The 25744-nt window shown below is 37.8% G+C and overlaps 2 protein-coding genes across 2 annotated transcripts; both read right to left on the bottom strand.

Moving 5' to 3' along the window:
* Nucleotides 1-10629: 10629 nt before the first annotated feature.
* Nucleotides 10630-11626, bottom strand: LOC121240242 (germin-like protein subfamily 1 member 7). The gene is made up of 2 exons (XM_041137640.1): nt 11422-11626; nt 10630-11310 (listed from the first exon to the last, which is right to left on the bottom strand). The coding sequence occupies exons 1-2, from the start codon at nt 11561-11563 to the stop codon at nt 10775-10777; spliced, it is 678 nt and encodes a 225-aa protein (XP_040993574.1). The 5' UTR covers nt 11564-11626; the 3' UTR covers nt 10630-10774.
* A 10192-nt stretch (nt 11627-21818) lies between these two features.
* On the bottom strand, nt 21819-22826 carry LOC121240251 (germin-like protein subfamily 1 member 17). Its single transcript, XM_041137648.1, has 2 exons — nt 22613-22826; nt 21819-22507 (listed from the first exon to the last, which is right to left on the bottom strand). The coding sequence occupies exons 1-2, from the start codon at nt 22752-22754 to the stop codon at nt 21972-21974; spliced, it is 678 nt and encodes a 225-aa protein (XP_040993582.1). The 5' UTR covers nt 22755-22826; the 3' UTR covers nt 21819-21971.
* Nucleotides 22827-25744: the final 2918 nt, after the last annotated feature.

Below are 25744 nucleotides of genomic sequence, written 5' to 3'. Positions count from 1 at the left end.
TGCTTTAGAATACCATGTACCCTTTGTAGTGAGCTCGAAAATATGAAGGCAAATTTCTGGTGGGGCCAAAAGAAGGAAGAAAGAAAAACTAGATGGGTTAGTTGGAAGAAAACTTGTGAGGCAAAATCACAAGGAGGTATGGGATTCAAGGACTTACAGATTTTCAATCAATCCCTTCTTGCAAAACAGTCATGGAGGATTATGACTGAGGTAACAACTTTGCTACACAAGCTGTTCAAGGCTAAGTATTTTCCTGCTTCAAGCTTTTGTGATTCAAGTTTTGGGTCTTGCCCTTCATATGTTTGGAGAGGGATATGGGAATCAAAGAAACTTTTGCTAACCGGTTGCAAATGGAGGGTTGTGGATGGTAAGTCTATTAATGTCTGGACTGATTATTGGTTGCCTGGGCATAAATTGTTACAAAGGAGCCCTCATGGACAGGATCATGATACAATAACAAAATGGTGAGTGTTCCAATGCAGAAGATCAGAGAAGGCTTTGGAGGAAACTATGGCAGATGAAGGTACCAGTCAAGATCTTTGCATAGAGAGCATGTAGGAATGGGTTGCTAGCTAGAAGGAATCTTAAAGATAGGTATGTACTCCAGGAAGCTCTCTGTGAATGGTGTACAAATGAGGATAAAGATGTGGAACATGCATTATGCTATTGCTCCTCTATTAGACAGTCTTGGAAGCACTACTTTCCTGATTTACTGACGAATGATGTTAAGTCGGATATTATGCAAATAACTTTGAAGGTGCTGAGTCGAGGTAAATATGAAGATCTTGATCAGTTTTTTCTTATTGCTTGGAGACTGTGGCAGAGAAGAAATCAGAAGATTTTTGAGAATAAAGTCTTGACAATAGACCAAGTAATTGAGCATGCTTTGACTTTGGTTAAGGATCACAAGGAAGCTAGAGTTCAAAAACAAACCAGAAAACTTTCAAGTTGCTGTTGGCAGGCTCCTTCTCAAAATGCATTGAAGTTAAATATAGATGGGGCTATTTTTGCAACCCTAAATCGTGCAGGTGTGGGCGTTATCTTAAAGAATAGTTCCCCTGAAGTGATCATGGCTGCAAATATGAAGGAAAATGGAGTGAATGACCCGATGGAAATTGAGCTACTAGCTATATTTAGAGGGCTACAAATCTGCATTCCCATGGGTATTGATGAACTGATTATTGAAAGTGATTCATTACTTATAGTCAATGAATTGATTGAGGCATGTGAACCAAGATCAGCATGGGGTAACTTGGTTTGTGAGGTGAAGAATATGATGAAGATGTTCCCGAACTGTTCTATTCAACACAAGGGATGGATGGCTAATGAAGCAGCACACACTTTGGCAAAGTATGCCATACATCTAGTCGACTTAGTAATTTGGTCTGAAACTTTGGTGTTATTGGGGTTGCTCATGAATAAAAGTGTTACATTCCTATAAAATAAAATAAAATAAATCCTGTAAAACCCAGTAAAACCCAATATCCCACCATAAGATTTTTGGGCCATAGCCTATTTTAATATGATCTCTCATTTTAGGATTTACGCCTCATCAATTCATGTTTTATTTTAGGAATAATTAAACTAAAAAAAACCTACATTAACATAACCTACATCATTTTAGACATTGATATGAGGATTAGATCCAAAGATTGCGTTAGCTATAATGATGACCCTAGGATTATGGAGACTGAGACAGACAAAGGCAATGACTTTGGTATTTCACACAACAGGTTTACACTGCCCATAATATTGCTAGAGATTATGTGATACCTCGTATTTACGTGTATTTTAATTAAATAATTATTTCATTTATTTTATTATTAGTCCTCTTGTTTTAAAATTATATGAGTTTTCTTATATTATTTTATGATATTTTAAGTTGTGAAATCTATTTCAATGTGTCTTTTTTGTTATTAATTATTGTTTATTATTTAATTTGCTCTTTATTTTAAATTATTTTATTGTTGGATTTACTATTTTATTATATTCAGTTACAATGTTTAAATTATTTTATTCAACTCACTATTTTAAAATTCTCTTCGTTGGATCAATTTTGTGACCCAAGTTATGAAGATTGGATCTCATTTCTTTCCCTCACTTTTTTTTTCCTTTTTCTCCTTTTTCCTCTACTTCTTTCTCCTCCCGCATGCGACAAACCCCTCCCCTCTCCCTATCCGTTCTTCGTCCGCCCAGTGCGCCGTCATGCGCCGTTTGTGAGTGACATAGCCCCTCCCATCTTCTTCCCCACTGGCCGGCGACCCTCCCCTTCTAGTCTCAACCTCTCTCACATCGTCATTAGCCTTCACGCACGGCTTCAAGCCAAGCGGTCTTTGTGTTCTAGCGCCACTGTCGTGCCACCATCTTTTCACCACACCACCATCGGCCCTCCAACTACCTAACCTACTCTTCCTTAGCTCCGACCTGCCACCCATGAAGCCTCTCCATCCCCATTTTCGATTTGGGTGTTTTGGCCTTCAACCGTCGCCACCCACAGCCAACCACCACCACCAGTAGTTTCACCAACACCCCTAAGCCCTCCCCTAGCCATCCCAAGTTTTCATTTGTCCCTATTCAAAAATTGGGTTTTTGAGACCTACGACTGTTGCTTGGAAACCTCCACCCTCCGCTGCCCGGCCAGTTTTGGCATCACTCTCGATCTTCCAGAGTTGCCTTTCATCTTTGTAAGTATTTTTCTCAAAGCACTTTTGAGATTTAAATGTATTTTTACACTAACTCATATTTACTGTGAAATGGTTGGTTGTGCCAGACTGAGTCCAAGGAGTAAGGGAGGTCAGTTGGATTGGATGATAGAGTTGTTTGTGTAATTGGATCATGTGGAATTTGTTGGCTATTTCGAGTTTAAATATTGGTGTTTTGGGTTTGATGTTGGTTATGGTGGATGTTTAAGTTACCATTGGAATTGATAAATGGTTGTTTGGGTGGATAAATATGATAGTTTAGACTATATGATTTGGCGGTATTCTAATTGTTAGGTGTTATAATTTGAGTTAATGTTGAATGTTGAACTTGTGTTATGGAGGGTTGTGTTGGGTTGTGACAATTATGGGCTGTCAATGTCATAATGAGTTATGAAAGTGAGTTGGTTGGTTGGACATGGCATGTTGGGTTGATGTTTTGGAGGTTGTGTGTGAGTATGCTTATACCATGTATTGAAACCAAAGCAAAATGATGTCATGTGTGGGCTAAATAGAATCATAGAATTTAGTTAGGTTTATTGAATTCTTATTCATATGGAGTATTAACACGTTAGTGAATAATTTTCTGTTTAGGTCGTGACATTGATAGAGCTCAAGTTCAAGGCTCTAGTAACTCTCCGCAAGAGTCAAGTAAGCGGGATTCCTATGCTAAACTTTGTATAAAATAAAAGGAATTGATGTCAATTTTGAAAATGTGCATGTTGTGTTATGAAAAGAAATGTGAAACGACTTCAGTTATTTGTTCTTTATTGCTCATGAGATTTTGTATAAGAATTAAGTATTTTCTAGCATGACTGATATATAAATAAGCTTATTTTTTGCATTCTGTAATTGAACTAAGAAAAATATGAGCGAATATGAAAATTGATCATTTTTGCATGTGACGGAAGATATTCTGAATTTGTTTTGGAAAATGTGAAGTGATCTGAATTTGTTCAGTACTCTGTTTTGGAATAATTTGGCATCTGAAAAACCTTTGGCAAGATGTTCTGATTCTGTTTTGACTCTGAATCTGATTCTAATTCTGTTTTGTTCTGATATGTAGCCCTGTCACTAGAGATAATAGTGGCATCTAGCCCTGTCACAGGATATAATAGTTACCTCTAGCCCTGTCACAGGATATAATAGTGACCTTCTGCCCTGTCGCGAGATATAATAGTGACATCTAGCCTTGTCACTAGATATAATAGTGACATCTGGCCCTGTCACAGAATATAATAGTGACTTATGGCCCTGTCACAAGATATAATAGTCGTTTTTTGTTCTAAGTGCAATCGCTTTGATATTTATAGTAATTTATGTTCTGCTTGACTTTCTGCAGAATGCACAACCCTACCATGGGGTTAAGCATGGTTTTTGTTCTGATATGATAAGATAAAATGAAGATATTTAGTCTCTGCCAAAGGGAATTTTGAATAAGAATGTTTTCTGAGAGTGTCGCTCTTATATTTTTGGTAACATGTTTCGATTTTGCATTTTAAAAACAAGCATTCTGATTCCACATTCTAAAAGAAAATATTTTGTTCAGCATTCCGAATTTTGATAAATTCTCGTGTTTATATACTAGTATATGTTATCTGCTTACTGAATTGTTGATAACTCACCCCCCTTATCTCCACAATATTTTTCAGATGATTTAAATATTTCAGCTGAAGATTAAGAATGAAAGCGGGGAACCAATAAGATTGTTATGTGGAGGGGGCATGCAAGTAGTGCTGAATTTTTGGAGACTACTATTTATAAGATTAATTTGTTTTATCGATTTAGTTAATGGGATGTTGACACTTTTATTAAAGCTTCAAGGAGTTGATCTATTTGTTAGATTATTATTTTGATGACCGTGTAGAAAGAGTTTCATGTATTTTTGGTGGTAATAGATGAATCTATATTTATGGAGTTCTTTTTTAAATTAAAGGAGGTTATGTTTATGGAGTCTTTCGGAATATCCTTTTATATTGTGAAAGATGATCTTAGACTGAAGGAAGTTATGCAGCAGGAGAAAACAAAGAAAGAAAATATTTGATAGATGGAATTCATTCCTTGCATTTATCTGTATACTGACAACTGATATATATACAAAGAAATAAAATATAAAAGAAGGAAATACAATTTACAGCTCATTACAATAACAAACTAACAGAAGAATATTCACGTTTATTCATCTCTGCAAATGTCTGTGCAGTACGCATCTTGTTGTGGAGAATCTGTGTCAAGAGGTAGTGGGGAATCCTTTTTTGGTAGTCTCAACATCCCCCCGCAAGATGGAGAGTATATGTTAATTACTCCCATCTTGGATAAATGTCGTGTGAAGGCAGGTGAGTGTAGGGGTTTAGTGAACAAGTCAGCCAACTGAGAATGAGAGAAAACATGAGCTGTGACTACTTGTCCTTCTGTGATCTTATCACGAATTAGATGACAATCTAATTCAACGTGCTTTGTTCGCTTGTGAAAAACGGGATTTGCAGAAATGTGAATTGCTGCCAAATTATCACAGTACAAAGTTGCAGGTTTTAAGATTAGTACTTTCAGATCAGCAAGAAAATATCTAATCCATGTGAGTTCACAAACAACTGAAGCCATGGCCCTATACTCGGATTCTACTGATGATCTAGATACAGTAGTCTGTTTTTTTTTATTTCCATGACACGAGTGATCTGCCAATGAAGACACAAAATCCAGTTATAGAACGCCTCGTATCAGGACAATTGGCCCAGCTTGCATCCGAGTATGCTACAAGTTCCATCTTCAAATTCGTAGGGAAGAAAAGTCCTTGTCCTGGGGTTCCTTTTACATATCTAATAACTTTGAGGACTGCATTAAAATGAGGATCACGGGGGGGGCCTCCATGAACTGGCTTAATAGGTGTACATTTTGGCTTAAATCTGGCCGTGTGTTGGTGAGATAGAGCAGCTTCCCGATCAATCTTCGATATAGTGCTGGATCCTTGAACAATTCCCTTTCATCTTTACTAAGCTTAACATTTTGCTCCATAGGCAAATTAGATGGTTTTGCTGCCAACAATCCAGTTTCAGAAAGTATGTCCAAAGCATACTTTCTTTGGGAAAGTTGGATACCTCTTTTCGTGCACCCCACTTCAATACCAAGAAAATATTTAAGACTTCCAAGGTCTTTGATCTTAAATTTTGTTTCCAAGAATCCTTTGACAGCAGAAGTGGACTTAGGATCAGAACTCATTAGGATTATATCATCTACGTAAACAAGAAGTGCTATGAATGATGTGGTTGTGGCCTTGGTGTATAGGGTGTAATCTGCCTTGGATTGGACAAATCCGAATTCAATTAAGGAAGATGAAAGCTTGGCATTCCACTGCCTTGAAGCTTATTTTAAACCATAAATGCTTTTTTGTAACCAGCACACTTTCTTCAAGCTTGAGGATGGATGACCAGGAGGTAAACGCATGTATATTTCTTCATCAAGGTCTCCGTAGAGGAAAGCGTTGTTCACATCCAACTGTTGAAGATCCCATCCTTTAATTGTTGCTACTGCAATGAGACAACGGATAGATACCAACTTAGCAACGGGTGAGAAGGTGTCATGAAAATCAATCCCCTCTCATTGCGTAAATCCTTTTGCAACCGAGCGAGCCTTAGCTCCCTCAATGGTCCCATCCGCCTTAAATTTGTATTTGTAGACCCATTTGCAATCAATTGTTTTCTTGTCAGAAGGCAAGTCAACAACAGTCCAAGTTCCATTATTTTCAAGAGTATCAAGTTCTTGTTTCATTGCCTTACACCAAACAGGTTCTTGAATGGCTTGGGTGTAAGAAGTAGGTTCAGTATGTAAAGAGATAGAAGTAATAAAAGCTTTGAAAGCATGTGAAAGAGATTTAATTTATAAGAGAGTGAATCAGATAAAGGAAAAGATACTTTTGAACCTTTAGCATTGAAGGGGCATGAACCTTGAGTCTCGGATCCTGACTGAGAAGGGTCAAGTGTAGCAACCTGTTGGCAATGGAAATCCTGCAGGTATGCAGGTGCTCTTCTAGTTCTATTGGACCTGCGTAGAGTAGTTTGAGGAGGGATAAAATCAGAAGATGAAGAAAGGATATAATCAGGGACATGATTTTGCTCTTCAAGATTGAGAGGAGGAGTGAAGGTTTCGGTGGAGGGAGCAGAATTTTCAAGAGTTATTTTTGGATTCTCAGCATGGCTTGCAGGTTGTGTTTGAAAGGATACAAAATCTGTATTGGTATGATGTGGTTGTTTTAAGGGAAAAATATCTTCGTAGAATACCACATCACGTGAAATGAAAATCTGGTTGGTGGTTAAGTTGAGCAACTTGTATCCTTTTACACCGTATGGGTAGCCTAGGAACACGCATTTTCGGGCCCTGGGTTCAAACTTAATTCTAGCATGATTAAGTGTAGAAGCAAAACACAAGCTACCAAATATTCGAAGATGAGAATATGTAGGTTTGACTTGATATAATATCTCAATGGGAGATTTATAATCAAGGTTGGGAGTGGGTGTTTGATTGATTAAATATACTGCTATTATGACAAATTCATTCCAATACTTCATGGGTAAACCGGATTGAAACTTTAAAGCCCTTGCCACATTTAAAATATGTTGATGTTTACGTTCGGCTAATGCATTTTGCTGAGGGGTGGCAACACAAGTAAGTTGATGATGGATCCCTTTTGTTTGATAAAATATTGGCATTTGAAATTCGCCCCCATTATCGATGCGGACAATTTTTATTTTAGTTTCAAATTGATTTTCAATAAGAGAGCAAAAGTTTTGAAGAGCAATTTGTGCTTCTGATTTGGCTTTTAACATGTAAATCCATGTACACCTTGTAAATTGATCTACAATAATGAGAAAGTATTTTGATTCATCATGAGCTTGAGTATTATTGGGACCCCAGATGTCTACAGAAATCAAGTCAAAAGGCTTTGTGGTGTTGCTCACAGTGTTTGGAAAAGGCAATTTATGTTGTTTTGCAAGTGGACAAATATCACAAGGGAATCTGTCGTGAGCTTTAGGTCTATCACAAATATTATAAACTTCTTTCAAAACATGTTCAGTCAAGGAGCTATGTCCTAGCCGATAATGCCATAAAGTAAATTCATCAAAATTTGTAGTAGCAACAGTATTAGCAAAAGTAAAATGATGTAAGGTTTGAAGGTGAGAAGTTAAAGCATTAGGAGGACTTTTCTGATGTTGAAAATGGTAGAGGTCGTCCTTCACTTTACCCTGCCCAGTCGTCATCCAAGAGAAAAGGTCCTGAATATAACATGAGTTAGAAAAAAAAAATTAGACAACAATTGGAAGTTTGGGCCAAAGACTTGGCAGAGATAAGGTTAAAGGAAAATGTGGGAACACAAAGCACATTTTTTAGAGTTAGAGTGTCTGATAGTCGAACATCTCCAACATGAGTAGCTGAGGCAGAATTACCATTTGGTAATCTGACTGCATTAGAAACTGTAGCAATCATGTGAGTAAAAAACCGTGGGCTACAAATCATATGATTTGTAGCTCCGGTGTCAATAATCCATGGTGCAGTATTATGTTGTGCAGCAGTGTGTGAATGTGCAAAAAAACATAGGTTTATACCAGACATGGGAGGGACATCTAGAGAAGTAGAGGTCATTTTAACTTGATTTGCAGCGGGAACATGTGCTTCATGTGGTTGTGTTTGGAGCAAGGCAATTAAACGACTATATTGTTCTTGAGTAATGACTGGAGTATTGGTGACCTGTTCCTGTTCAAGAGAAACATGATTAGCAGACTGTCTATTTTTGTAGGAATTTTTGTGTCCAGGAAGGAAGCCATGAAGTTTGTAGCACTTGTCTTTGGTGTGTCCAGGAATGTGACAATGTGAGCAAACCGGAAGACCAAGATTGGCTTTGAAGCAACGTTCCAAAGAGTGGCCAGAAATGTTGCAATGTGAATAAAAAAGTTTGTCCCTGCGTGTGTTTGGACTCATTCTCTGATTTGGTCCTTTAGTAATCATTGCAGCGGGTGTGGAAAGTGGGAGAGAATGCAGCTGCCGATGCCTCTCTTCCTGTTGTACTAAGGAAAGAACACGATTGAGTGGTGGAAGAGGATCATAAAGAAGAATTTGAGCTCGAATATTGTCATATGAATCATGAATCCCCATTAAAAATTGCATAACCTTACTCCGGTAGTGGTAATATGCCAAGATTTTGACAGAACCGCATGTACATAGAGGCATTGGTTCATATATTTCGAGTTCATCCCAATATCCTTTGAGTCTATTGTAGTAAATACTCACAGAATCATCATCTTGGACCAAGGCAGAGATTGCTTTTCGAAGTTGAAAAATACGTGGTGCATTTTGAATGGAAATCGTTCACAAAGGTCATGCCATACAGTGGCAGCATTGTCAACATGTGCAATGGTTGGTCTATGCTTGATACTTACAGAATGTTGAATCCAAGCAATTATAATATCATTACATCTTTCCCATGGAGTGAAAAGAGGGTCTGATGTATTAGTGGGTTTAGTAGTTTTACCGTCGATGAAACCAAGTTTGTTTTTTATATTAAGAGCTCGGCGCATGGTCCATGCCCAGGTGACATAGTTTTCTGTCGTCAAAAGCTCTGGAACAAGCAGAGAAGAAGCTCCTTCACCAGGTTGGATGAAATAAGGACTTGCAAGATGATGAGGATTGGTTTCAGGGTTTGAGGGGGTTCGATTTTGCATGTTTTGCTCTGGGGAAGGATTGGAAGATGAGGATGAATCAGTGCTCATGGCTCTCTGATACCATGAAGGAAGCTACGCAGCAGGAGAAAACAGAGAAAGAAAATATTTGATAGATGGAATTCATTCCTTGCATTTATTCGTATACTGACAACTGATATATATATATAAAGAAATAAAATATAAAGGAAGGAAATACAATTTATAGCTCATTACAATAACAAACTAACAGAAGAATATTCACGTTTATTCATCTCTGCAAATGTCTGTGCAGTACGCATCTTGTTGTGGAGAATCTGTGTCAAGAGGTAGTGGGGAATCCTTTTCTGGTAGTCTCAACATAGACGACAGGTATTAACTCTCCGACCTCTCCGGGGACCGGGGTGATACAAATTAAACATGTGATGCCAAAAGTAACACAATCCAAATGCTAATTCAAACTATTTCCAACACAGAGACAACTATGTGTACTAACGATCAGCACTGGAATCGTACTTGATTGCGATACATAAGTTTTAAAGAGGACTAGAATCAAAGGCAAAGGCAAATCAGAAAGCCAAAGCCAAAGCCAAAGCCAACTGGGCCACGATTACAAGATACTTGGGAACACTTTTCATCATCTTTGAGGCTATCAGTATTCTGTACGTATATTCTTGCTTTGGGTTAGGGGTGAAGAATGTTGCATGGGAGCATGCCTAGCTATTTATGTAGGGGAGTTACTCATGAATCAGTCTCTGTTTTTCCTTGCAAGGATCAGCAGGTAGGACTCGGTAGATTCTTGATCAGCTTTTAATAAAGTTGTTTATCTAATGGGGAGAACCATTCTTAACAACTACAAGTACTTGCAGATATTGAAAATACCATACGAATTCGATTCCTTCAATTAATATTGTAATTTTGCTTCGGACAATTCAAAAACAAATTCGCAAATGTTGTTGTCTTTTTTATTTTCCTTTCCTCTAATATTGACTAAGAATTACCGCGACAAGGCATTTTATACATTTCAAGAAATAAATTCATTTGAATCCTGTCCATTAAATTCATGTGTAATATATTTTTCATTCGTGTTATTATTTATTTATTTTTGTATATTTTGCCTTGGGGTTGGAAAGATAGGGGAAGCAAGGCCGGGGCCCTTACAAGTGATATCTCTCCACGTCTCAACGTATTCAAAATGCAATTAAGTTCAATCACACATGTTGATGATTATAACAAAGAGACTGTAAATTATAAGCAACCATTTTATTTCAATAAAATAATATCAATGAGGTTACAAGCTGGGAAACATTGACAAACTTGATCACACCACCATCTCATGGTTTATTGCAAATATGTCTTGAAATCAATGATTTTAGTTTAGGAAATTAGTTAGAATTGTTGCTGAAGATAGTTAACCACATTCTTGTCCACTTGGAAGGCCTTGGTGAGAACATCTTGATTGATGGAAGGATTGGATCCAAAGACTGCGTTGGCTATGGTGATGACCCCAGGATTCTGGCTGCTCAAACCAGCAAAGGCAACGGCCTTGGTATTTCCGACGTTCAACTGGAAGTGAATGAGACCAACTGGGAACACAAAGACGTCTCCCTTGTTTAGAACTTTGGTGAAGAGGCGGTTACCGTCTGCATTGGATGTGACAAAGCCAACATGAAGAGTACCTTCTATGACTACAAGAAACTCAGTGGCGCGAGGGTGGGTGTGGGGAGGATTTAAGCCACGTGGTGCAAAGTCGATGCGAGCCAAGGATATGCCTAGGGTGTTGAGGCCTGGTAGTTGTTCCACTGTCACAGCGGTGACATTCGACCCCACTTTATTTGAGGTGTTTCCGGGAATGTTCACCGAGCGGAAGAAATCATCAGCAGTGACAAGTTTTGGGTCCTTGCAAAACTTTCCATTCACAAATACTGCAGAAAGAAAGAAAAGAAAATGTTTGTTATCATCATGACTATATATACACACATGATATTATGCAGAAAATACAATCAAAGAATATAGCAATAATAATGTGTACATACCAGCAGAAGCAGGATTGTCGATTGCAACACAAAAGTCCTGCAGGGGACTGGGGTCAGAGGCAGAGGCGAGGGAACAAGCGAAAGCCAACAGGGCAACAGCTACAAGGGCGTACTTAGGAACAACCAGCTTGGAGTTCATCATATTTGAGGCTATATATGATTTATGTCTGGGATTTAGTACTGATCTGTGTAAGTAATTAATATTGGCGGGGAGGGAATGAGAAATGTTGGATGGTCACATCTCTATTTATAGAGAGGAATTAACTGATCATGAACTGGTCCATGTTTTTTCCATAAACGTGTAATACTTTTCAATTACTCTTTAATTAATTAATCTAAGGTTATCGATTATTATTATTTTTTCTTTGATGGCCGGTGGAAACATTCTTTAACCACTAATATTGCTCGCACACATATACATTGAAAATGCAACCAAATTCGACCCCTTCAATTATGAAACGGTGCATGCAGTGCTTTCATTATTCCACAAATATATATTAAGCTGTATTACATTGACCCAGCTCTCTCTCTCTCTCTCTCTCTCTCTCTCTCTCTCTCTCTCTGTGAAAGAATTCATTTTTTTTTTCTTTTCTTAGATGTAAACTCAGGCAATCATGTGAACGTACTCCATCTCTTTAAATTAATATATAGATCATACGAGGATCAGAATTTTGTGTTAAATCGTCAATTACTACGTTCGTGCATGGGTTTGAATAATACTTCAAGATACCGTCGTTTTGTATATACGTTATCCCATTTGTCTTGTATATATAATTATACTCCATATATATATATATATATATATAGATACATGCATATACCCATTTTTTGTGATATAAAATTAATTAACAAGTGAATACGATAATAATGCCCCGAGTTTTGATCAGCTTTGTCTAAATGTTCGTCGACCACATATGCCTTCAAAATATTGATCTGCCTTTCTCACCTTGATATATAATATTTTTTTTTAAAATGATAGTTGTAGTCATTAGTGTGCAAGCGGCGCGTAATTTCTTTGAAAAAAAAATGAATATATATGGGACCCACATGGAAAAAATAAAAATTTTTTAATAATAGATCCCACTCTTTTTTAAAGCGATTGCACAACACTTACATATTCTATGATTGTACGTAGCATTACACTATTTTTTATAAGCTGTACTAAGAATGAGCCTTTCTCAGTTCCTTCATATTCTTCCATCATTATTAACATATTCTAAATAGACTAAATCATGCACATGCGTCCTCTACATGCACAGCCATTTCAAATAATATTAATCTGCAGCCTTAATGATCACCTCAATATTTTTCTATCACTATTATTGATTCTATTGATCTCTACATTTTGCATGCAGCCATCATTTTACCCATGATTCACATCCAAACTGAGAAAATTCAATGATGATCTGCCTTTCTCACCTTAATCTCTACTGATCCTAGGTTTAAGGAATATTACCTACATGATTATCATATGTTTTTTACAACGACAATTAACGTTGGTTGTTGTATCATCATGCTAAACAACATATACAAGACAATCTTCGTTGTCGATCGAATTTGCAAAAACATATCTTAGTGATCATCATGAATCAACGTGACACGTAGGATAGAACGTCATTAATTACCAGGTGGCACTTGATCACGCCTGGAATCGGATCTGATCTCCATTTTATATATACAATACTAGTACTACTATATATACATGAAGTATTTTAGTCATTGTGTTTTTAGAAGTGATTGATTGATAGATATATACTAGTATCGATTTGATCAAATGAAATTGGAAAAGACTCTTTCTGACTTCATGCAGTAGATCTTTAGCTAGCAGTTCCCGCACCATGAGTAAAAAGTCACTTTCCACCATGAGTCTATTGATCCCCATCGTTGCACATAATTCCATACTTGCTGCCATAACAATGTCACCCCTCTCATCTCGAAGCACCACCCCAATACCTGCCATGTGTGGATCACTAAACATAACACCATTCACATTTAATTTCAATGCTCCAGCAGGTGGAGGTTGCCATCTGAAATAGTCCCTAATCTTCGTAACAGGTAGTTCCTTACAAACTACAAAGCTCCTCTGTAATGACAATGCATGCACAATGACTTGTCTAGGCTCCATATTCTCTTTGTCGTGAATCATCTTATTTCTCCTGAACCCCAGGCCACTGAGAAAGACAATGCCAAATCTTCCATACTTCCTCTTGTTTTCAATTTCATTATAGCCTCCATCATGGATAGTTGTGGTTCCAAATTTCCCATCATGAGCAAAGATTATTTCCAATACTTCTAAATAGACTGAAATGCAATATGGCATGCGGCAAGTCTTCCAATACACTTTTACAAAAACAAAAATCCCCTCTGTACTGATATTCTTCTCGCTCAGATTATGTTGATTTGGAATACTCTCCTTACATAATCTCCATGCAAAGACTTTAATCTTGTTTGGCACGTTCATCTTCCAAATAGACTTCCATAAAGCTTGATGCTGCTTAGTATTAGAACACTCCCCTTCTTGACCATGTAATCTCTCTCTAATCAGTCTATACATACTTCTCACAATAGATTTTTCACTTTTTCCATAACCCCATATCCACTTATCAAAATGGTTGCCCAAACAGAAGATAAACTTCAAGACTTCAGTTGAAACATTTGGATTGAATAGAGCTCTGACTTTATCTACTTTCCACCAGTTTATATCTTTATCAATCAGGTTATCCATTGTTTCCTCCCATTGTTCTTCACTACTCATTGACAATATTTTTGTAAAGAGAGCTTGATGCACGGGATCCCGCAATCCTTCCATATTTTTTCCCTTTGTCCATCCCTATCTTCCATCTACAACCTTGAATCAACCATTTCTTTGCTTCCCATAAACCTCTCCAAGCATAGGAGGGGTTATACCCCAGCCCTACATCAAAGAACTGACCCTTGGAGAATCGAGAATCTTACATGAGGAGGGTTCTCTACTTCATAAAATTTATAAGGCTCGATATTTCAAAAGAATAGAATTCTAAGGTTAAAAGATGAGTCAGACAGTTGGCAGAAGGGGGATGCTCATAATTGTTTGATTAAAGAGTATTTCAAGAATCCTTTTAGTGCTTCCTGTGAGAGGGGCAAAGGGCCTTTGATCTCTGTCTCCACATCATCTCTTCCTTCTCTAACCACTTATGCACTTCTTCTCTAGCTTCTTCACGACTTTCTTTATTATCATACATAGGATCTGTGTCTTGTACGTGCTTCAAATTCAGTCTTGCCCTTTATAATTACTTATAAACTTCCCAAACTTCACACGGTTCCATACTTTCAAATTTTTACTACACTCAAAAATCAAATCCATCACTTTATGAAAACTATAGTTCTCAATTCCCCTCCAAGTATCTACAATAATATCATCACAACCCTTCTTACCAATCCACATTACCTCGAATCTAAACATTTTTTCTTTCCTCTACTCCACCAATCTTACTGCTATTTCAAGCCAAATTGGTAAGTGGTTTGATTAAGCCACTACCCCATGAGTTACTCTAGCATGTGGAAATAGATCTTCCCATTGAGAATTAGCCAAAAATATGTCAAGCCTTTCGCTAATACTACGACCTTCTCCCCTTCTGTTACACCAGATAAATTGTGGTCCACTAAAGACCATATCCTTCAAAGCACAGTCAATAAGTACATTTTTAAAATCAACTATCTGCCTTTCGAGCCTTAGTCTCCCCTCTTTTTTTTTCGCCTTGATCTAATATCTCATTAAAATCCCCAAACATTAACCATGCTTCCCCCTCCCTCCTAAAAAAAGATCTCATCACCTCCCAAGTTCCATGTCTAAGACTTGTTTCTGGATGCCCATACACCCTTGTAACATACCATGTACCCTCAACTCCCCCAATACAAGAATCGATATGAGATTTGGAATATTTCAAAACTGTCAAATTTACTTCCTCAAACCACAACATTGCAATACCCCTGCTCCTACCCACACAATCAACAGCAAAACAATTTGTAAAACCCAACAAATACTTACATTTCTCAAAGTCACAAACATGCAATATGGTCTCTTGCAGAAACAGGATGCTAGGCTCTTCTTTCTTCACTAAATCGCGAAGAATCCGATTGCCCCGTAAGCCCACAGGCATTCCAACTGAGGAGTTTCATGGCTCCCAGCAGGGCTGAGAGTCAACCATCGCCGATATCAAATCATTGGACAAAATTTCATCCTCCTGATGTCGCTACCTTGAAACAACCATCTTTGATGCTCTCCTATGATCTTCCTCACCCTCCCTCAGCTCCCTTCATCTTTTCAGAACTAGTTTCATTTAAGCCTTAAACAGCCTTTTTTGAGAGTTGCTTACTTGCAAAATCCTCTTCAATTTTCTACTCATGGAGACATCCTGCTTTAATAGCCTCTCGGGCCTGTTACTTACCTGCTCCAACTCTATCATTTCGAGCCCAAACATATTAGAGCCTTCAGCCCATTCACCTAAGACACCCATGTCAAAGCCCATTTGTAAAGCCCCTTGTTAAGGCCCACATGTATCATCCTCCCCAATCCTCTTATTCCTCCTCATAACCGTTACATCCTTAACTGAAGTTTGAAAACTCTTTTCTTTCATTTTCGCACCATCTCCTCCTTTCAACGTACACATCTCCTCCGTGTTTTCCTCCCCTTCTTTAGGCAGTTTTGTACCCGTTTGGATAAACTCCAAAGATCTTGCCTCCTCTGAATTTTCTCTTTGAGAATCTTTTGTGGATTTCTCACCAATCACTGCTAAACTAGACGACTGTCTATTTTCCCTCACTAGAGTAGCCATCGAATCAAAAAACTCAAGTCCCATCTTCTGATCATGCCAAAATCCTCCCTGACCACTGAAAGGAGCAGCTCTCATCCACTAACCATTTGATAATCCATCTTCGAATTTGCTTGGACTCATTTTCCAGAGAACACATCTTTGTGGCTATGGCCCAGTCGCCCACAGCAATAACACAAGGTTGGTAAGCGTTCGTAAGAGAACCATACCCATAAAGGCTCCTCATTTCCCAGATTGATCTACTTTCCTCGAAGAAGAGGTTTCATAATATCCAGCTTTATCCTCACTCGCACGAATCCCCATTTCATCTCCCCCTCGTCTAAATCCACCTTTACCACTTCACCCACCACTTTTCCTATCAAATTTCCCACGTATTCATTACAATCTATAAGAGGTAAATCATGAAGCCGGATCCAGAACAATGCCTCTGTGATTTGAATTTGGTGAACCTATTGACAACCCTCCACTTCTGTCATAAACATCAAGTATTTGTCGAAAGACCATGATCCATCTCGAAGCACTCTATCTTTGTCCCGAATATCATCAAATTCGATCAACATGAAAATAGAATTGAGATCTCTTAATCTTATACTTTTTGCAAGTCTCCACACTTTCCTCATCGTTGTTTTATCCTTCATTTTTTACAGCTTCATAACCAATATCTTATACCAAACTGTGTCATTATTTGAACTAGGTGAAAAGTGACTTCAAGTGTTTCCAGAATGCGGGCTGCCCACTGTATGCCCAGCTATGCACGATCTTTGGCGCATCAGTTGCCACCAGCACATTTCACAGTCCAGCAGCCAAACCAGTGGAAGACGGAGATGAGGAGCCGCCTTGATGTTGAGATGCGAAGCCCCACATTGGGCACACATGCCACTGATATTTCCATGGGGACTTCGGGTCCTTCGACACACATGTTTCACCCCCGTAAACAAAAGGGATAGGCCAACCCATCTTAGGAACACTTATGCACACAAAAAACGTTCGTTGCTCGCCGCAAGTGCTATGAGGGCAGGACTGAGGCTTTCGCATCAAAGCGGAGCAAGGGATTTATGCCAAAAATGGACAGAGATGACGACCTTGATATCTTTAGGCGTTGTGTCACTTTGCTGGTGGAGATTGAGCCCAAGTTGCCGGAGGATAATTGGTTCTGTGCCTATGTCGTGCTCCATGATTCACCTGCTGAGCAGCAGGACTTTTTACGTATGAATGGCAAGTATCGGCGATTGTGGGCTCGTTGTTGACTTCTATAATTTCGGTCAGCTCTATGTTTTTATTTGAAAACACTTGTTTATTGTTTTTCCGTTGTTCTCTATTTACATGTTTATGTGATTTATGTTTGCCAACCCTCAGGCTGTACCTGTTGGCCAACCTGAATTTTTGAGCTTATCATGTCTATACTTGAATTTTGGTTCTTGATTTGTTAGCAGACATTGATTACACGTATAAATATTTCTTGCATATCTTTTTTTGGTACGTTCACTTGTTTGTTATGTGTGCAGAAATATCTTAACTTGTTCAAGATAGTACCTGTATCTGGGAATCCTGTGTGGTGTGTGTCAGAATTAGGTCCAATGTATTGGTTATAGGTTTTGTCACATAAATGCCAAAGGGGGAGATTGTTAATGTAAAAATGAGTGTGTTGGCATATTTTTATGAAAACCTTTGTTAAATTGTGTTGTAACAAGTATTGAATTGTGTTAAAGTGAAAATGGGTCAAACAGCTTGAGCAGAACTCATACAGAGAGTTCGCTCAACAGGGCACTAGAGCGAAACTAGCCCAAGAAGTCCACTCAACTCTCTCGCTCGACATAGAGCTAGAGCAATGACCAAGCAGAGAGTTCGCCCAACTCGCGCTCAACATAGCACTCAAGCGAAGATCATCCAGAGAGTTCGTTCAACCCTCGCTCTACTTGGAGCTTAAGCAGCTTCTAAATTACAACGTGCATTCAACGCATGCTTGACACCTCGCTCAAACGAATGTTCAGACAACTTAATTTTTCTAAGGTTTGAGCGCCATGCTTCTTGGTAGGTATAAAAGAAACATTTTATTCTGCCCTTTGTGTGGAGAAGTTGAGCTAAAATAGAGCCTTTTCTAAGAGCACTTGAGAGATACTCTCTTACACATTCAAAGTTGATTCTCTCTTAGAATGTACATTTCCATCATATCACACTTAAGATCAAATATAGTTGAGTCCACTGGTGTGGACGTGTACATTGGCTGGAAGGTTTCTGGAGCTGATATTGATGCAAAGATCAAGAGGTTCTCGTGGTAAGCTATAGAAAAGTCAGAGTTCCGACACTACATTCATGTAGAGATCAAGTGGGTCACTTGTGGTGTTGCAAGTCAAGTTTAGATATTGCAAAGGTTTTGTGAGTGTTTCTAAATTGGTTGTAACAAACTAAAGTTTCTATAATGGATTTGAGGTGGTGACTTACACCCATAGTGGTTTTAGATTTTGAAGACGTTCTTCAAATGGGTTTCCACTTCATGACCAAATATGGTTTTAGATTTTGAAGACGTTCTTCAAATGAGTTTCCACTTCATGACCAAATCTCTATATTGATTATTTGTGTGTTTTATTCTATTGATTAATTATTTGTCTAAAAAAATTTTGAATAGACCATTAAAACTAAATTACACCTATTCACCCCCCCTCTAGGTGTTGAGTTCGATAGAACCACTGCTTTTTCACTGTCAAATCTGCTTATAGGTGCTACGGGCAAATAAAAGACAATCTAGAGAGTCTTTTGAGGCTCAATTGCACAGGAAATTGTGGAAACTCATTTGGAGTTTGAAGATGCTGAAGATGCAACATAGAGTCAAGATATTCTCTTGGCGTGCTTGTTTAGAGTGCTTACCTTCTTAGGCTAATTTACAGAAGCGGATGATTGATATTAAAGGGGGTTGCTGCCTGTGTGATTCTGAAACCGAAACTTTGACTCATGTTTTATTGCATTGTCCAAGTATTGTTGGGTTATGGACAACTTATCTACATGTGATGGCTAATGTTGATTGCAATCAATCTATTTTTAACGTTGCGGTGCAGGTGAGAACTTTAGGAGGATTGGAGGCTTTGGCAATATTTTTTGCCATAGCATCGAGTTTGTGGTTCTAGAGGAATTAAAAAAACTACATGAAAATGAGCCCCTTGATGCTAGACAGGGAATAGAACATGCGTTGATAATGCATAAAATGTTTGTGGAAGTGAAGACATAACATGGTTCAAATCTGAGAACTTTTTGTGGATGGAAGTTACCACCAATGGGATTGTTGACGCTTAATGTTGATGGTGCGACTTTTCAACATCTTCATGGAGTTGGTGTTGGAACTATTTTGCGAGATGCACAAGGGAAAATTCTTATGGCTACTAGCAAGGGAGAATGGGAGGTGGATCAATCAGAGGTTATAGAGTTCTTGGCGTTCCTGCGCCGATTATAAGGCTCGACTCCAATACGATGCGAGCACAAGTCAGCCCATAACTCCTGCTTATCGCTGCAATTACATTTTGCATAAATAAAAATAAAAAAGAAAAAAGAAAAAAAAACTTGATTTCCTGCTTCAACACGAGCCAAAATAAATTGAGAGCTCACGCTAGCAATTCGAACCACTAAGGTATTATTCCAGAGTAACCAAACTTTCCCACCAACAACTTCATTTGACGTGCCATTCTCAAAATTCAAACACCTCATCAAACTTTGAGCTTGATCAAAGCTAGTAAAAGGTTCCATTAAAACAACAATAACAGGTTTCAAAGACCCAATCAACTTCTTTAACCGACCTTTAGAGGTTCAAATCCCTCTAATATTCCATACAAAGATGGAACCAATCGTAATGGAAATTTAGTGGTTCAAGTTTGAACCCAAGTAGAACTCCTGACTTTCACAAACTGTTTTTTCCTATATGTTGTTTTAGCAGCGAGATCCCCCTCTGACTTCGTATGATAGTCCTTCTCCTGAGGCAAAACATCTTAATCGAGATCAGGTTCAGGATCTGAATCCGATATCCCTTCCAAAATAAATTCATCTCTAGTTTTAAGACTCTCATGCACTTGTGCCTCTACGGCATACGAAGAAGCCCCTGCTTCAAGGCGCACTTCCTCTGTTTTGGTTACTATCTCAAGTAATTGGTGTGCAAGTGCATCCTGAACAGGAATTATAAGACATGTTTGCTCCAAAGTAAGAACATTAGATCGCACCTGCGGGAAAACATCAAGTTGCAACTCATTAGCATGGGACGGAACCAACATAAAAGGGCCTACAACCATACCAGACTGGTCGTTAACCTCAGAAACCACACTTTGCGTATGAACCAAGGAAGAGTCACTAGGTTGCACCCTCAGAAGGGCACCCATCTAGAACTTAGATGATGAAGGCTGCACCGACGGAAGCTCATCAATAATCTTTCTAGAACTCATCTGACCAGCCATGTTAGAAACCACCACCAAACTCATATCCTGTTGAATATTCGATGTCCCCTACCTCTAGTTCCTTCTCGGACTCATTTTGAATCACAACATTCTAAACTACCTCATTCTCTTAGCCTTCAGATCCTTTCCAGTAGGATTACGTTTTTGCCGAACCCAGGACCTCTCCCCATTCACAGCCTTCCTAGCACGACACATACGGGAGTTATGTCCCTGCACTTTACATCTACAACAGAAAGCAGGAAGTGTTTCATACATAATATCTTGTTTACAGCTCGAGGGCATACCAAGGACCCCAATCCCGAAAAACAGAATTGTTTGTACCGCCACATCCATCTCCAAGCATAAACGAGCTCCATCCGTGCGAGTCACACACCGAGTAGGATTATCTCTTCTGATGAACTTACCAATAGGTGCAATGAAAATACGTAAACAATACTCATGATAGAAGTTTGGAGGCAAACCTATGAGCACTATCCAAACCGGAACCATGGAGGGTTCCTCATCTTCACTAAAATTGGGTGTCCAATGGAATGAACAATAGAAAACTCCATCGATGTCGCAAGCTTCACGAGACAACGCTTTCAGAAAATCATCCTCAAATGATAAAAAAACAAAGACGTTGCGAGGACGCCGCATAGCAGAGGCCATTGGGGTGCCTTCTAGACCCCATCGGCAGCGTATGAAAGCTCTAATGGCATCCAATGAGGGACGGTTTCTAAGAAACTTCAGGACAATGGAAAATTTGAAAGGATCAGCTGAACGTGAGATCTCCTCTTTCGAAAACTGAAAGTATAACACGCCATCCACACTCTTAGGCATACAAGATGGGACGAAAACCTCTGGGAGAGGTTGGGGCATAGCCGCAGCGAGTTCTACAAAGGAACGTCACCCAGCGTTAGCAACCGCGGCTGCCATGCAGCCCTATGTAACGAAACCGTATGATGCAAAAGAGAAAGAAACCCTAGCAGAGCTCTTTCCGTGAAAAATAAAAAACAATACAACCCCAAACAAACCCTTAATCATGCTTAACGCCCACTGATTTTATTTCATTAAAAAAGTATGTATTCAAATGATATGATCTCAACGTCAACGTATTCAAAATGCAATTAAGTTCAATCACACTTGTTGATCATTATAACAAATTAAGAGAGTATAAATAAATAACCATTTTATTTCAATAAAATAATTTTAATAACGTTACAAGCTGGGAAACATGACAAACTTGACCATACCATGATCTAATGGTTTATTGCCGGTACATAATATTGCAAATATATCTTGAAATCTATGATTTTAGTTTCGGCAATTAGAACTGTTGTTGAAGATAGTTAACCACATTCTTGTCCACTTGGAAGGCCTTGGTGAGAACATCTTGATTGATGGGAGGATTGGATCCAAAGACTGCGTTGGCTATGGTGATAACCCCAGGATTCTGGCTGCTAAGACCAGCAAAGGCAACGGCCTTAGTATTTCCCACGTTCAACTGGAAGTGAATGAGACCAATTGGAAATACAAAGACGTCTCCCTTGTTTAGAACTTTGGTGAAGAGGCGGTTACCGTCTGCATTGGATGTGACAAAGCCAACATGAAGAGTACCTTCTATGACTATAAGAAACTCAGTGCCGCGAGGGTGGGTGTGGGGAGGATTTAAGCCATGTGGTGCAAAGTCGATGCGAGCTAAGGATATGCCTAGGGTATTGAGGCCTGGTAGTTGTTCCACAGTCACAGCAGTGACATTCGAACCCACTTTATTTGAGGTGTTTCCGGGAATGTTCACCGAGCGGAAGAAATCATCAGCAGTGACAACTTTTGGATCCTTGCAAAACTTTCCATTCACAAATACTGCAAAAAGAAAGAAAATGTTTGTTATCATCATGACTATATATACACATATATATTATGCACAAAATACAATCCAATAATATAACAATAATAATGTGTACACACCAGCAGAAGCAGGATTGTCGATTGCAACACAAAAGTCCTGCAGGGGACTGGGGTCATAGGCAGAGGCGAGGGAACAAGCGAAAGCCAACAGGGCCAGAGTTACAAGGGCGTACTTACAAGGAACAACCTTGGAGTTCATCATATCTGAGGCTATGATCTATCTCTGCGTTTTAGTACTGATCTGTGTAAATAATATTGCTTGGGAGGGAATGAGAAATGTTGGATGGTCACATCCCTATTTATAGAGCGGAATTAAGTGAAATGGTCCATGTTTTTACCATAAACGTGTAAGACTTGTCAATCAACCCTTTAAGCAACCAAACTGGACCCCTTCAAATAATGGAACGTTGCCATTATTACACAAAAGAGCTAGTTTACATTGACCCAGCTCTCTCTCCCTCTCTCTCTCTCTCAAATAGACCCTGCATGTACTCATGATGACCACCACCACGTATGCAATTACAAGAAGTTTCCCATTAATTATTCCACCTTTCAGATATTCAGAAATATTTTAATTTATTTTCCTTTCTTAGATGTTTACTGAGCTGGCAATGTGAACGTACGTACCCCATCTCTTTAAATATATAGATCATACGAGGATCAGAATTTTGTGTAAAATTGTCGACTACGTACTCGGGTTTGAATAATACTTTAAAGATACCATCGTTTTGTATATATGTTGTCCCATTTGTCTTGTTTATATAATACTCCATACATACATACGTACATATATATATATATATACACACCCATTTTTTGTGATATAAAATTAATTAACAAGTGAACAGTACGATAACAATCTAAGTTTCTTGGTCTAAATGTGCATATATATATATATATATATATATATTAATAAGCTGTAAGAATGAGCTTTCTCAGTACCTCAATATTCTTCCATCATTATTGACTGTACCTAGAATGTTTGATAATATATAATCTGCACCCTTTATCAGTACCTCAATACTTTTCCATCACTATTAATTATTGATTCTATTGATCTCTACTTTTTGCAGCCATCAATTACCCATTGATCACATCCAAACTGAAAAACAAAAAACAAAAAAAAAAAACATAAGTTTCACGTCTTTCTCTATGAGCCAAGCCCCCTTTTCTTCTTCAGGAAATTCCATCCGGCCAATAGGTTAATTTTTATTTAACTTGAAGTAGATACTATCTATTTATAAGTGTAAAATATTATATTATATATTTTTTCATCATTATATTATATTTTTAAAAAAATAATATCTTAGCGATCATATTGCATCAATCAATAGTTTCACGTGTCTTTTGGAAGGGGACATATATAACTATCATGACACATCATACGTAGGATGTATACCAGCTGGCCAGTGGCTCTTGCTTATGTCTGGAATATGTTTCGATCGCCAAAAAGTGATTGATTGATATATCAGATATACTATCGATTTCAAATGAAATAATAAATTAAGATCCATCTCCCTTACATCCATCCTCATGTTGGTTTCGTTGTTACTTGTTATTGTTCTCCAGTACTACAAATATTCAAATGTTCGTGTTTAATTCCTTTATTTAGCTAGCTGGGTTGGTAATTATGTTAAGAGGACTGAGGCTGTTATTATACGCTGTTATATATATATATATATATATATATATATATATATATATATATGAATAAAAGAACCTACAAGTACACCTTGTGACCACACAGTTAGCCAACTTTCGGATGGCTAATATCTGGTATAGTATACTAGATCGGAAGCAACGTGCAATGCACATTTGTCTAGTTGGGTTAAATAGATTTTTTACAAAAATAATATGATTTTTCTTTTTATAAAAAATCGATTAATGAATAGTTTAATGCTCTGAGACAAAAAAACAAATTTTAGCAAATATTTTTAGATAATGATAGGTCAGTGAAGTATAATAATTACATATTTGGATATATTAGAAAACAAAAAGATTGGTTCAGAATTAAAGTCAAGATACATGAATAACATAGACATTAAAATAGCATCATTGCCACCACAATAAATACTACCACACACTCAAAGAATGCATAACCAAGATTTTAACAGCCAAGCATTGCACAATGTACAACCACCATGAAAACACATTTAAAATGAAGTGCACATTTATTAACAGAAAAGGCTAAAAAAAAATTTGTTATATGTTAAGCCAACAAAATCACCCGTGCACACTTAATCTAATGGTCAAGGAAACATTATTGTCCAAAAAAAAAACATAACAATAAATTTCGAGGAAAAAAAAAAAAAAGGTTTCCTTTTCTTAAGAACAATAGGTGCATGTCAACATTCATGATTCATAACTACAAATTTGGAAACCAAATGCTTGCCTTGTCTATTAAGGCAGTTAAAATAAATCACCCCGTAGCAACATATTTTAGACTGGCTATCAAATGTAATGTCTAATCAGCCAACAGATTTTCATGACAAGACAACTTCAACTACAACAAAAAATAAACGAAGATAAGCAACTAATGATTTAATTGAAGGAAAAAAAAAAAGGAATTTCTCTTGAACTTTTCTTTAGCTGTCAACTGTAAGTGGCTCGGCAAACAATAAACTTTAGATGTAGGTCAGTTGAAGACTAAAGACTAAACCCAATAATAAACTTTAAGAGGAGAGGGCAAACCCAACAATAAACTTTAAGAGGAGAGGGCAAACAATAAACTTTAATAGGCTTTAAGAGATGTGCAACATTCAAAAGACTAAACCTGACCTACTTATCCCACCCTCTTGAAAGTGTCAACTCCAAAACTTAAACAAACCAGCAGAGAAGGTCAACCAAGAAAATGCTCCTTTTAAAACCTTTGCTACCATCCTACAAAATACACACAAGGCAAAGTGCTTCCAGCACAAATTCAACTGCTTTTTGTCTTACTCCCAAGCTATAACAGATTCAACTTCAACAACCACATATGAAATTTTTATTTTCAAAGAAACAAATTAGCAATGATTTATGAACTTCCATTTGAAAATATACCAAAACCTCCATGATACTTTTATCTTTAAACAATAGATGATACGACAAAATAATGCATCCTACCAAACAAAAAAAGATCCAACTTATCAGAACAAACATCAACATTAAATTTCATAGTACCTAGAATTGAAAATACCTTTTTGACAAATA

This window comes from Juglans microcarpa x Juglans regia, chromosome 1D (assembly GCF_004785595.1).
Source record: "Juglans microcarpa x Juglans regia isolate MS1-56 chromosome 1D, Jm3101_v1.0, whole genome shotgun sequence".
NCBI classification, from domain to species: domain Eukaryota; kingdom Viridiplantae; phylum Streptophyta; class Magnoliopsida; order Fagales; family Juglandaceae; genus Juglans; species Juglans microcarpa x Juglans regia.
This window is presented reverse-complemented; position numbering and strand designations above follow the sequence as displayed.